Source organism: Humulus lupulus, chromosome 3 (assembly GCF_963169125.1).
Source record: "Humulus lupulus chromosome 3, drHumLupu1.1, whole genome shotgun sequence".
Taxonomy (NCBI): Eukaryota; Viridiplantae; Streptophyta; class Magnoliopsida; order Rosales; family Cannabaceae; genus Humulus; species Humulus lupulus.
The window spans coordinates 76,322,423-76,336,837 of record NC_084795.1 but is presented as its reverse complement, the minus strand read 5'-3'; the positions used below and the strand labels follow the sequence as shown (position 1 = coordinate 76,336,837).

Below are 14,415 nucleotides of genomic sequence, written 5' to 3'. Positions count from 1 at the left end.
CAACAACTCCCGTCCTATCGTACGCGTTCGGCGGGTTGTTGTCCCTCCAATATCGGGCTTGGTTTTGTGGGACATTCCCGTTATCTCGTACTTCAGAAGGACCTCACCCTTGACGAGTGTAACTAACTCCTTCATTTTGGGCTGAATTTCTTCTCTGTGAATTTAGGCGATCTCGCATATAAGGCCGTGGATCGTATCGAGGACTTTGTGCCGAACTTAGGTGGTTTCTAAGATCGCCCTCGGACCTGCCACTTCGATAACTTTTAGTCCAATAAGTTCCATTTGCGAAGTTTACTGTTCGCGGTTGAGATTGAGGATCTAGATTATTGACACGTGTCTGCGAGACATAGGTAGGGGCAGACGGAGGAGGATTTCTTCTGCTGTCTCCATAAGCAGGAATGTCCCATGCAGAACGAGGCAGTGTCAGATGTCTTATGGGTGATGGGGGATGCCTGAATGGCGAGGCAATTCTTGCCCCATCAGGACGAACTAAATTAGCATGTGTTCACTCGGCCCCACCATTTTTAGCTCTTTGCATCTGGCGATCCGATCGTGACGCAAGAGGGTTGGCTAGAACATTTTGTCTCTATGAACCTGCTCCACCCCCTCCTCGTGGGTTGCCATGGGTATTTCCAAGCGCGTGCGACGAAGGTACCGAACTTGGGGTCGCAATTCTAACCGATCGACTGACGTGCCGATGACCTCTGGGAGGGCCATTAGGTTGAGTATTTTGGCGATCTCGCGCTGTAGGCACAGAATTTGGGGTGGCAGTTCTAACTGACCAACTTGGTTTGGGTCGGTTATTCCTATGGGACTTATGAGACCCACTTTGCCTCTTTCCAACATTAACGTCGGTTGCAAGAGGGGGTAATCGAGCTAAAACCTCCTCAATTCGCCTGTTTTCCTTAGCAAGATGGCTTCTTAACTGCATGTTTTCCATTTTTACCGCAGTTAAGTAGTCTAGGTTTGGATTTGGCAGCAATGACACCGAACTCCCAGTATCGCCGTGGCCCACCGGTTGCTTTCCTGGTCGTTGCTGAACTTCAGGGCCATGCTCATTTGAAACGGCGGTATGGTGGGCCCCTTGCCCATCAGGCTGTTCCATCTCATTGTCGTGCATAGAGCGAGTGACCACCATGATAAGATTTGTTTGGGATTTTAACGAAAGCACTAATCTCAACTCTCAATGAAAGCACCAAACTGTTGACGCGGATTTTCGCCAACAGTGAATTAAGAAAATAACATGGTTGAATTAGTGCTTGATAATAAACCGAAATAATAAATTAACTCTCAAGAACACTGATCTTTTTACGTGGTTCAGTGGTTAAAATCCACCTAGTCCACGAGTCTATATTATTACTATTTTTCTTTATCTATTTTGGCAGAGTTTCAGTATTACAGAATCATCGTCCCTCTTCCTATCCAATATTCTCAGTATTTCTAGAGAAATTCCTTGAACAAGTTTGGGTAACCGCGTGAGTCAATCACTGATTTACATTTTTATTACATTTAATATGAAATATTCCCATTTATAATAGGATAGGATATGATATGATCTGATCATGAAATAAATGGTATCCTAGTATCCGGGACATTAAATATTACAGGCTGGCCATAAATGATTGTATAAAATATTCGGGTCTTCGAGGATCCGTGGATACGCCATATATTCAAGTTACCACAGGCTGGATATGCCTTCAAGCTCGTACTATGGAGGTTGTGCCTTATGAATATTATAAGCTCAGGCTTCTCAACTTATGCATCCCTAGCTCGTATAATCATCATGAAAACAGTGTTGTCCACATGCATAATAAATGGACTCCTTGGCTATTTCTTCCATGTATTTATTTGTTAGCTATACACGATCTGAATGAAAGACTCGTGCTGAAATTAGGGAATACAACGTCAATAACATTTTCAGGTCCAAAAGCCAACTCAATAGGGAACCATCATTCAATCTATAAGAAGGTATATATTCCATATCTATTAAGCTATGTCCCCATCCTTATACGTCATTGAGTCCCCAAAACAATAATTCTTAGCCTGATCATTCTGACAAACCGTAACGCATGAATCAAAGGATCAAATGACATATATAGGAGTTCATAGTAACCTTAGGATTAAGATCAATTTGTATATGATCATCAATTAATTTGTTTTATAATACTATGAAACATTATTTAAACAAGTATTATTAAATCACATTTGGTCCAGTTCTACATTGTAACGTCTTGGTTAGCCAAGACCGTCACACTATGTACTTTAAATAATACTTAACTCACTAAACGAGTCATTAGGCTATAAATGTGCATCTAAGTGTTATTAATAGATCAAGGTGAAAATCTTGGTCAAAAGGAATGGATAAATTTACTAAAATCATTAAACTATAAATGGGATCCCGTAAAAGTGTTTACAATCCAAAATGTTCATTACAGTTCAAAAGTTACAATCGGCCAACCTAAACGGAAAAATAGAGTTAAACCCTAGTCCCCCTTAGAAACACCTTGGTCATGGTCAAGCAGCCGCATATGTACACGTCGCCACCTAAGCTCTCCACTCAAGGCTGAGTAAGCTTTTCTTTTCCTTTACCTACACCACATAGCACCTGTGCGTCAAGACTCAGCAAGAAAAATTATTACTGCATGTATACAATATAAATAAATGATCATGAAATCATTCAGGGGCTTCAGCCCTAATCAGATGATGACTATTCAATCATCCTGGGGTCCTGCGCCCTGGATAGATGACTAGTAAGTCATTCTGAGGTCCTGCGCCCTAAATAGATGACTAATGAGGCATCTTGGGGTCCTACGCCCTAAACCATGTGACTATCAAGACACCTAAGCCTTTTAGCCCTAGCCACATATTCTCGAATTATGTGATACATTTAGTAAAAAATAGGGAAAGTTGCGGCGATAATGAGTATGTAGTCTAAAAGGCTGGACTTAAATCATTAAATAGTTTTGTGGGGGCAAAAGTCAATAAGTAGTCTTAAAAGTTGCACTTAAGTCACTAAGTAGTCTTTTTTACCACAAAGTTGGTAAGTAGTCTAAATTGTTGCACTTACGTTATTAAGTAGTTTTTTGTTGCAAAAGTCATATTTTACAACAATTTTATTTTATTAATAAAAATCTAATAGAAATATATCTACTTTTTAAAATAAAAAATAATTTAAAATTTCTAATATGAAAAAATTATTTAATTTTACTTAAAGTGGGTTTTAGAAAACTATACAACTTAAAATGAATTAATTCTTAGTTTAATTAAAATTACATAATTTTTCTATGTTAGAAATTTTAAATTATTTTTAATTTTTTTTAAAAAAAATCAAATTATTTTTTAACATTAAAAATATACATTTATAGTATTTAATTACTTAATTAAAATTAAGACAAAATTGGTGTAAAATGTGGATTTTGTAACCAAAAAACTACTTACTGACTTAGGTATAACATTTCAGACTACTTACGAACTTTTGCTGCTAAAATAACTACTTAATGACTTAAGTGCAATATTTTACGTTTAGACTACTTACTGACTTTTGCTGCAAAAAAATATTTAGTGACTTAGTGCAATATTTTAGACTTTTTACTAATTTTCACATCAAATTTCCCTAAAAATTATGATTAGTGATTTTAATTCTATTAAATATCTCAAATCAATAGTTTTTTAGTTTTACCAAGAATCCATGTCGCATAGTCGTTTAATATAAATAATTTTACTATTGTATATAAGATATTATAAATATATACATTTGGTAACAAACTTAAACTATGAGAGAAAAAATAATAATTTTCCTATCTGATCTCATAAGTCTATAAAAGTTAACTTTATTATTAATATATATATATTTATTGTTAAATTAAATTAATATTTATTTTAGTTTAGTTTTAATTCTATTTTTAACATCAACAATTCAATATATATATATATATGAGCCCACTCTTAATGGTTATTACCGGATTGTTACTTTAATATTAATCATTCGATTAAAATTAATAATTCATATTTATAGTTGTTAATTAATATTTCTAAAAATAAATTTTGATTTTTTCAAATTTTTGCAAGGGTTTTGCAATGAAAAAAATATATTTATTATAAAAATATAATATTATAATATTTTCATTTTTCAAATACGCGTCAATTTCTAAATATAGCTAGTATTAATATTAATTATGACAAAAAAAAAACTAAATTCAAAATTATTATAGAAAAAAATATTTACTTGTTGGTGCATTGCCATACTATGTCACTGTGTTGCCACATTATTATAATTATTAGTACCCATCTAAACCATCTTTCGTATATATTAAAAATAATAAGTTTGGCAACAATTAGCTAATAATTTCAAAGTTTAAAGAGCAAATTGTATTTATGTAGTGTTTGGTATATTATGTTGCTTACTTGGGAATGAGAATTTAAAATCCATTCCATGTTTGATACTAACATTTTAGCTTAGATATATTTTTGTGTTTCCTATGGACCTACTAATCCTTGAGTTTGACATTAATCTAAAGCTGAGCTTTTCAGACACCAACTTGCCAAAACATGTAAAATTAAGAGAATTCCTATACAAATAAACCTTTATAGTAGGTTTATTTAATCCTATTCCCAATTTCAATTACATTTTAGTAAGCGTGTTATTTATATTACTAAACGGAAGTTATTAGGAGAATAAAATGATCTACAGTCGCGGCTCCCAAATAGTTACACACAGAGATATACACGAAAATTAGGTCAGATCATCTCGGTCCTCAACATCTTCTTCAACCTATCCCCTTTTACAAGTAAACTCCTTTCATACGTCATAATTGTTTTTTGCTTTGAGAAGTTTCTTTTACACAAACAAAATGTATATGGCAATCAAACCAACACCAACGATTCTTGGTTTGAATCTCCCCTCAGTTATGTCTACTAAGAATGATCAGTTATGGCCACAAAAGATTCAGATGCGAATACGTTGCTTTCTTGGAGAAGAAGGTGAGAGACATCATCATGGAATCGCTTTATATCGTGAATCTTTTATGGGTGGAGGGAGACAATACGGCGCATATGGGGTCCCTACTCTTGAACGTCCCGACATGTCTCTGAAAAGCCCTTCCAAGAGTACTGAAGAACCTATTTTGGATCATGGTGGCGGCAGTATGGATGACTCAGGGGGCAGTGATGGCGGCGTTAGCGATGGCAGTGGTGGAGGCGGAGCAGGTGGTGATGATGATAGTTACAGATTTGACGATGAGGAGAACAATGAAGACGAAACCTCTGGATTATTTAGAGGTAGGCATTTGGTTCCTGAGGTGTTTGATAAAGAGACTCTTAATGCTATTTTACAAGAATGGATGAAGACTATGAGAGACTTGCCTATGGGATTGCAACAAGCTTGCGAGTTGGGGGCGTTGAGTTCCGCCAAGTTAACTAGATTTTTCTTCTTCAATACGCGACCCACCCTCCTTAGGCATCTCACTCGCCTTCTTCCACCGGACATGGCCATGGATTTCGTTGCTAAGATTATGGCTGATCCATCATTGCCATACAAGCTCTGTCTCGAAGCTGTTTTCTCTCTTGGATGCTCTATCTGGCTTGAGGAGAAGGATTTCAAACGAGAATGTTGGCCTTTGGTGCTTACCAATGCAGTCACCAATGCCACTTGCAATGCATTATTTGTATGGTCTTTGGCTCCAAAACATGTCCCTTTTGGGAGTAGACGACGGCAACGAGTAGCGATCTCTTTCTTTCATAAGGCGGTTGCTTTCTTTGCTCTTGGATTCACTGCAAAGGCATTCACTCAGGTAATCACCCATGAGAATATTTCAGTTTCTAACATAAGCAAAGAAGCACTGGCTGTTGGGCTTTCCCTGGGGCTGGTTTCAAACCTTCGTTATCATCTCATAAGTGGAATCGATAGAAGGGTGCAACGACACTTTGATGTTCCAATGGTTTCATTGGCTTTTTGCTTAGCACTGAGGTTTGTGAACATTGCCATTGGAACTCATTCCCACAATTGGGTTAGGCCGTCTGATCAGGTGGTGCGTAGTCATCCTCCAGTTCACTCCCTGGTGTCGTCAGTTGAAGATGGTAGTAGTGTGAACTGGTTTAACTTTAAGAAGGCAATTTCCACCATTACCCCATTTGCCTCTAAGAGAAAACGGGTTCTCGGGAAACAAAAGGTGAGATCTTTTTGAAAAGGAAAAATGCTATATCCTGCTACATTTAAATATTAAAAAATTTGTGAGAAGTAGAAGCTATATATGTAGAACTTTTTTCTCGAGTCATTTCGACATTAACAGGATTTAATTTTACTGAGTACTTTTGTAGAGAATTGAATTGCTTGGTTTATGATAATTATGATGAATTCTGATGGATGCAATAGGGGATGTCGTTCCATGCATAATGTGTGTGTGTGTGTATATATATATATATGTTGTTTTGCATCCAATGTTGCAATTTATTTGCATGCATACTGTGGTACTTAAAACATGCATGTGTGCTCAATGCTTCTATATGTTCACGAGTAGTTACTGTCAAATTCACATATATGTAAAGTGATCTTGATTAACTTAAATCATACAAAGAACACACACACATGTATATATATTATATATATTTATATAAAACTTTATATTGTTAGAGTATGAATTTAGTTGATTAGGATGATTTCATGAATTTTATATGTTCCCACTAGTTTAGCGTAGCAAAAGATTTGATTGTTTCTAGACCTGTTTTATTGAAAGTCGAAGTTGTTTTTTTGGGTGCAAGATTCTAATTCAAATATGATCCATTCTTATGTATTTTGGAAGGGCATTATTAATTTGTGCATACTAAGAGCATGGTTTCCTTGGGTGATTTTAGTTATTAATTGGAGTACATTATCTTTTTGGTGGTGAAAGGGCTTCTTAGATGAACAAGGAATATGCATCAAAAGTTATATATATGCTCCTCTTTTTTTCTTCTGATCCCCCGCCCCACATCTTTATTTCTTTCTCAGTTGGAGAAATTCTCTGATTTAATAGTTCAATTCACCCTTTACATACACGTTAGTGTCTTTATTTGCAGATCATCACTCAGCTTAATCATTGAGTCTTCTCTGTTCAACTTGATCCCAAACCCTACTTAAATAACAAAATTATGGAATTGTTCAGTCCCTCACCAACCTCTACTTCTCTATATTTATCCATATTGTAATTCAAGAGATATACTATCAGACTGAGTGCCTTATTCTACCAAATGCAAATGTTATGCGACTTACTTCTTTGCTACCCATTAATAAATCTTCTTTCAATATATAATGACTCATTTTATTAGATGGACAAGATTAGGTATTGGAGTAAAAATGATAGGACTACTAATATAGGATTATGCTGAATTTAATTTTGTGTTTGATAAATCATCTTATTTCGGTAAGTATACTCAACTATTGAAAAAAAATACTAACTTTTAGATAATATTAATTTAGACTATTTAGGATTTTTCTCCCTAAACTATAACATATCCATTATTGTGCCCCTTATTTCTTTCGGCCCGTTAAAAATTACCCCTAAACTATTCATAGTCTTGTAAAGTGAGACTTTTGATAAGTTTCATCTCATGTGCTGACGTGATTCTTGGTTACTAATATGTCATTGTCACGTATACAATTTAAAATTAAAAAAAAAATTAGAATTCAAAAATACGTATTTTCTTATTAATTTAAAATTAAAAAATTAAAAAATATTTTTCTTATAAATAATAGTTATTTTATTATTAATTTTTTTATTGTAAATATAACTGTTTTTATTTTAAAACTATAATACTAAAAGGTAAATGTTATATGATTAAAAGTATAATAAAAAAAAATAAAGATAAATTAAATTCCTTTGTGTTTTTTTAAGAGATTTTTCAAAAAAAAAATTTGTATTTTTTTTTTTTTACTTTTTTACGGTCTTTGGTTTTTTTTTTTTCAAAAATACTAACTTAAGTTTTCAAAATTACATTTTTTAAAGTTTTATATTTACAAAAATACGGTGTCAATGAAACAACTAAAAAACAATAATAAGACAATAATTAAACATTAATCCACTATATACTAACATGGTTTGTTTTCTAAAAATCAAAATATTTCTGCAAACAACTAAACAATAAATAGACATCAACACAACAATAGAACAACTATAAATAAATTTAAACAACTAAAAACTAACATGAAAAAAACTATACATAAAATCTAAACAATACAAAAACAACAACTCCACAACAACACAGTGCAACCCATTACATTTTAAAAAAGCAACACACTACAATACAATTTTTTTAAAAAAACTACAAAATAACAATTGGACAACAACTAGACATCAACAGACTACATACTAACACGTTAAAAGACAACTAAAAAATAACAATTGGACAACAACGAGACATTAACCCACCGCATTAAAAAATAACTAAAAATTAACAATTGAACAACTAGAAGTCAACCTATTGCATACTAACACATTTTTTTAAAAAATTCAAAATATAATAATAAGAATGAAGGATAATGTTTGACTAGATAATAAGTTGAGAGAGAGTGTGGTAGGAAAATAAGTGGAGAGAGAATGTAAGAAATAAGAAATAAAAAATAAATACAAATAGAGATAAATCTAAACAACTAAAAACAAATGTGAAAACAATCATTCATAAATCTAAAACAATACAAAAATAACATGAAAACAACTATACATAAATCTAAACAACTAAAAAAATAACACAAAAACAACCCAACATATATTAAATATAAACTAAAATTAAGTATACTTAAAAAATGAAATGAAATTAAGTGAAAATTACATGTTATATGGGATTTTTAATAGATTGTGCAAAAATATGGCTTTTTTTTTTAAGAAAAGTTAATCTACGGCTTTTTTTAAATATCGCGTTTATGGGTTTAGTTTCCTATATTTTTTTATAAAAGTTTGATTATGTTATAGTTTTACTCTTAATCAAGTTTTATTAATTTGGAATGGTATGTTTGTAATTTTATTTTTTTATATTAATTTTATATAACTATTTTTATATTAAATTTTTCCATGGTTGTTTTGCAAATTTTTTATTAATTTTTTTTTTTTTTGTAATATGAATTGTGTTTATTATTTTTTTATTGATTATAAACAATTTTTTTTTTCCAAAACCTGGGTAAGGTAACCAGTTACTTAATTGATTTTTCAAAGTTGTGTAAAAACAAATTCTACAGCTAGGTTAAATAACATTTATCCAGAGGGGTAACTAGTTACTTGTTTGATTTTTCACAGTTATGTAAAAAATAGTCTTAGAGGTTAAATAATATGTATCAGGAGGGGTAACCAGTTACAGTGAGATTAGTAACTTATTGCCATAAGAGGGTTAACCAGTTACCATAAGAGGAGTGACGAGTCACTCATATTAGAAATGAAAAGAAACATCACATTTGAAGGAAAAAAAAAGGAAGAGTAAGTATGATTTAGTAACCTAGGTAACCAGTTACCATAAAGAACACACAAATATACACACACATCAGAATGTGAAGGTAATTAGTTACCTCCTAAAATATACACACAAAGAACGTGAAGGTATCCAGTTACCACAGATCTAAAGATAGAAAAAAACAGATCTGACCACGAACCAACCTCCTCCCTCACCTCCAACCACCACTAGATGTTTGGAAACTTATACAGGATCTTTATTTATTTTCATGTAGATCTAACAAACTAATATGAGATAACCTAGAACATGTTTCTGAAATTGAATTCAAAGAGAAACAAAGATAAGAATACTTACAGTATACGCAGCGGAATGAAAGAGTCTTTCCTTCAGTTTCTCTAAGTCTGGTATCCTTTCTGTCGCAGAGTATTATCAAGAAACTGAACCGTTCTTCTAATTTCTTCATAGTCTTCCAATGTATCATTTGAATCACCTAGACTAGTGTGGGAAATTCTCAACACATGAGATAGATACAGAGAGAAGAAGAGAAAAATAATCAAAGAGGCTTAGAAAAGGACTTGTGTTTAGAGAGAATTCAGAAAACCAATGATTAACTTATATGTCGTCTTTCTTGACTTCTCTCTAAGCACTCATTTTATAGACTCAATTATGCCATTTAATTTAATTAGAAAATAAATAAAATAATAGTCATTTTAAAGCCCTAGGTCGAAATTATCATGGGCATTAGGCCCGTGAAATTTCCCATTTGATTATAAGCACATTTGACTTAAAATCAAGGCATGTATTATTTTCTATTGATTTAATTAATTAAATAATCATTTAAATCCTTTATCAAATTAATTATTTATAATTTGAACGTTGATTTAAACTTATTTATTAATTTAGATAGCAATTTATCTTAATTAATAAATCTGCCATAATTTCTCTTTTCTTCTCAAAATTACATAACACTATGAAACTATCCAAAATTGACTTGGTCAACTTTGATAATTCTAATTGATAGTTAAATCAATTAATTGAGACTATCTAGATGATTTTATCCAAGGTACAATGGGGACCATGGGCCTATGAAATCAAGCTCCAATAAGTTATCATAAATCTAACTAATACATTTACTAACTTATTAATTCCTCGTGACTCCACTATAGACTCAGAATTGCACTCTTGAATTCATAGAATGCTCTATAACAAATATAGATACACTATTAATTATCCATCATTACAACCATAATTGTTAGGCAATCCTTTATAGACGGTCTACAATGAGATAGGACTAAAATACCATTTTACCCCTCATTGTATTTTATCCTTAAAACACTTAGTTCCTTGTAAATGATATTTTAGTAAACTAATTTAATTACTGAAATGAGATCTCTATCATTTAACACCTTGAACCAAACTAAAAGGAAACCATCATTTCACTTCTTCATTACAAGCTATAGATGTTCATATCTATGATTAACACTCCCACTCAATTATACTACCGAGTTCCCAAGATGTAAGTATGGGCTAGTCCGTAGGGTAAGCTGGTAACGAACAAGTCAAAGAACTCAAATAATACAATCAGTTAGAATACTAACCACTCATAATTGAGATTGAATTGACCTATGGTCAACTATATGATATGACTAGAATAGATAATAACAATATGTTTACTTATCTTATCAGCTGTCAATATCGGTCCAGTCCGATGTAACAAATACATCTGATCTTATCTACTTTGTTAATGTTCACACTACAAGAAAAAATGCTTTTAATAACACCAAAAATGTGTTATCAAAACATACCATAACACTTTTTGATGTGTTAAGACTGACTATGTTATCGTAGGTGAGGGTACTTTACATAACACTTTATCATTGTTATACAGATGTGTTATTTTACTGTCAACGATAACACAATTTCTGTGTTATTTTAATAAATAGATAAGTGTTTAATTATGTTATTTATAGTTGATTATATAACACATTTTAATACTTATAAATTTTTGTTATACTACACTTTAGTATAACACTTTTTTTGTGTTATACTACACTTTAGTATAACACATTTTTTGTGTTATACAACACTTTATTATAACACATTATTTGTGTTTTAATACACTTTAGTATAACACATGTGTTATATTAGCTTAGAGAAACATAATCTTTTTTTACTTACACAAAACTAGGAAAACAAATATGAAAGTTGAAGCCAAATAAGGTAACATAAATAGATTTTTATTAATTACTCAAATGTAATAACAATATTTAGTCTACTAGTCTAGGCTTAAGAAATCATATTACAACATAATTTATGCCCAATTCAGATTCCTTTATCACTAAATACAAAACAAGAAATGTATACAAAAATTAGTGAAATACATTCTTCCATTCTAAAGGCCTCAACTACAAATGTTGTCAAGAATTGCTCCAAATGAAATCATCTCAATATACCTGCACATTGTAAAAAAAAAAGTCCTTTTATTATTAAGAACATAAGACCTAAGCTAGTTTCCACCTGTAAGCATATAAAGTTTAAATTAAATTTGTAATAACTCCAAAACTTGACGAAACAGCAGGGTATAGCAAGATGTACTATCATGCAAAACAACGACTGAAGCAACAAAACATGCAACTTAAAACAAGGCTTGTGAAATGTATCAAGATTACAAATATATCATTCTCAATGATCAAAAAGTATGTGAGGAAGAATTGATTCCATAACTCTAAATTCTGTCAATATATCCCCAAAAAAATTAAAGAATAAAAACAGAATCACACTTTGACTTCTTATACAACAAAATCATAAAGAAAAACAATAAAATAAAAATACACCTGGAAACTTCTTTAGCATCTTTAATATAAGGTTTAGCCCAATTTCTACAATAAAACTAAAAATAAAGTTAGAAAAAAGAACTCTTTCTAATAAAAAGAAAGAAGAATGTCACCCGGAAACAAGATAATTCTTTGATAACCTTAACATTTAATGAATGAAACATACCCCTCTTTAGATTAAAAACCTTCAAGCTTTTCTTTATTATCAACTGCAATAGATGAGTGGACAGTAGAAGCAAGGCAAACTGCAACCAAGAAGCAGCCACACCAGGGAAAAGGATCTCGGCTCTATTAATTCTATTGTCTAAAAAGTAATTCAAGGTTGTTCCTGTCACCATTAAAGATCGCAACAGAAGCAAAAAATTCAGTATCTATAAGAGCAACACAGACAAACACCAACATTTAGAAATGGTCAGAGAGAGAGAGAGAGAATGAAAGAAAGGACCTATAACAACTGTTATGCTTGCAGTGATCACTTCTGTGACTGATAAACCAACAAAAGCCCAAGCATACTGAGTTGAGAGATTTCCAAGGCTAAGTACCACCCCTCCTGCCATTGCAAACATCACAAAAGGCCAATTATCCTGCACCAATCACCCTAACATGAATCGAAACCAAATACATACAATACAATACAATACAACTCCATTATGGCAAACATATGAAATTTTCATTATGAAGTGTTCCTTATCACTGGTCTCTTAAAATAGCACCACATTCATCAAAGAGAGACAGCAGCCATTATTGAACAAACAAGGAGAGACACAAACAAGCATGGTTTGCTTATCCACATGAATATAGATCAACATATATAAAATATATAAATATATTAACTAAATAATTATAATAAAGGCCATTAACTTATTGAAAATTGTCTTGAAAGGAGGAAAGAGCAAAACAATTCTAATAAATTGGATAAACAAAACATGGCAATCTATATATTCCTTTATGTGTTATATTATATTAAGATATCATGAAATACTCCCAAACAGACGAGACAACAACAAGCTAATTAGCTTTAAATTTGAGAATTACTTTAAATTTACATAGTAACAAGTTACAGAATAACTTGACACCAATGAGCAAATTATGTATATATATCTATGTATGGATACGGCTAAACAATAATCTGGCAGCCATGGAGATGAACCATAACAGTACAACCTGGCATGACTATCAATCCTTGTAAAGATGCACATCATAAAAGGGCACACCGGGAAAACAGTAATATAAAATACAATGGGCAAATTATTCTTAATTAAATATCCTGACTGCATAGATGAAACTAACCCAGTTGAAGTGAGCATCTGCATCAGCTTTTTCTGGTTGGTGCGGCACCTATTAACAAGCTCAACTATCACTTCATCTTTTACAGCCTGAACAGAATGGCAAAAGAACCACATTAAGTTTCAGGGATAACTAGCTCATAGAGATTAAAAAAAGGAGACAAGTAGCTCATATCATAGATCATAGAGATAAAAAAAATTCATTGCTCATACCGCAGAATCACCAGGATTTACTGCCTGTAGCATGTCACTTAGGAGTTCCAGAACATTCTACATAGCCTCCATGCTTGACAAGTTTTATGTGAAAAAAAAAATCAGAAGACAATAAAATTTCAAAACCTAATATCTAGATCATGAACTGCATTAAAATTGTCACCTCAAACTCTCAATTTATGTAGCCATAGTTTCATCAAGCCTTCTTGAAGCATTGCTAGGCATTCCATATCCAAGTTGAGGACGACCCATGGTCTGATGTGAAGCAGGGGGTGTAAAAATAGGGACGGCGTCTAATGAACGCTTGGGAAATTCTACTCCAAAACGCTGTCATTCATTCAATTCATTGTTATTGGATAACAATTCATCTGATTTGAGAGAGAGAGATAGAGACCTATTTCACAAATTTTAATATAATAGAATGTTAACAAATTTATATCAGTAATGAAACAGTGGGATACTAATTAAGAACAGTGATCATTATCATTTCCAACTAGTAATTCCCTAACACAGTCAGGAAAAGTATACAAATAGCTATGACTAGGTCTTCAAGTAATTTCCTTTTATTTTAAAACAAATAAATTTAAGGGTCAGAGTATTGAAATGGCAGCTACAACATGTTTAACCACTTGATACTGTGTTCCAGAAAGAAAAAAAACATAGGATCC

At 32.1% G+C, this 14,415-nt stretch overlaps 1 protein-coding gene across 1 annotated transcript; it reads left to right on the top strand.

The window, feature by feature from the left end:
* The first annotated feature begins 4,856 nt into the window (after positions 1-4,856).
* Positions 4,857-6,182, top strand: LOC133824414 (uncharacterized). Its single transcript, XM_062257291.1, has one exon. The coding sequence runs from the start codon at positions 4,857-4,859 to the stop codon at positions 6,180-6,182; it is 1,326 nt and encodes a 441-aa protein (XP_062113275.1).
* The last annotated feature ends 8,233 nt before the right edge of the window (positions 6,183-14,415 follow it).

Coding starts and splice junctions, on each gene's coding strand:
- LOC133824414 (XM_062257291.1), top strand. CDS start 4,857: ATGGCAATCAAACCAACACCAACGATTCTTGGTTTGAATCTCCCCTCA.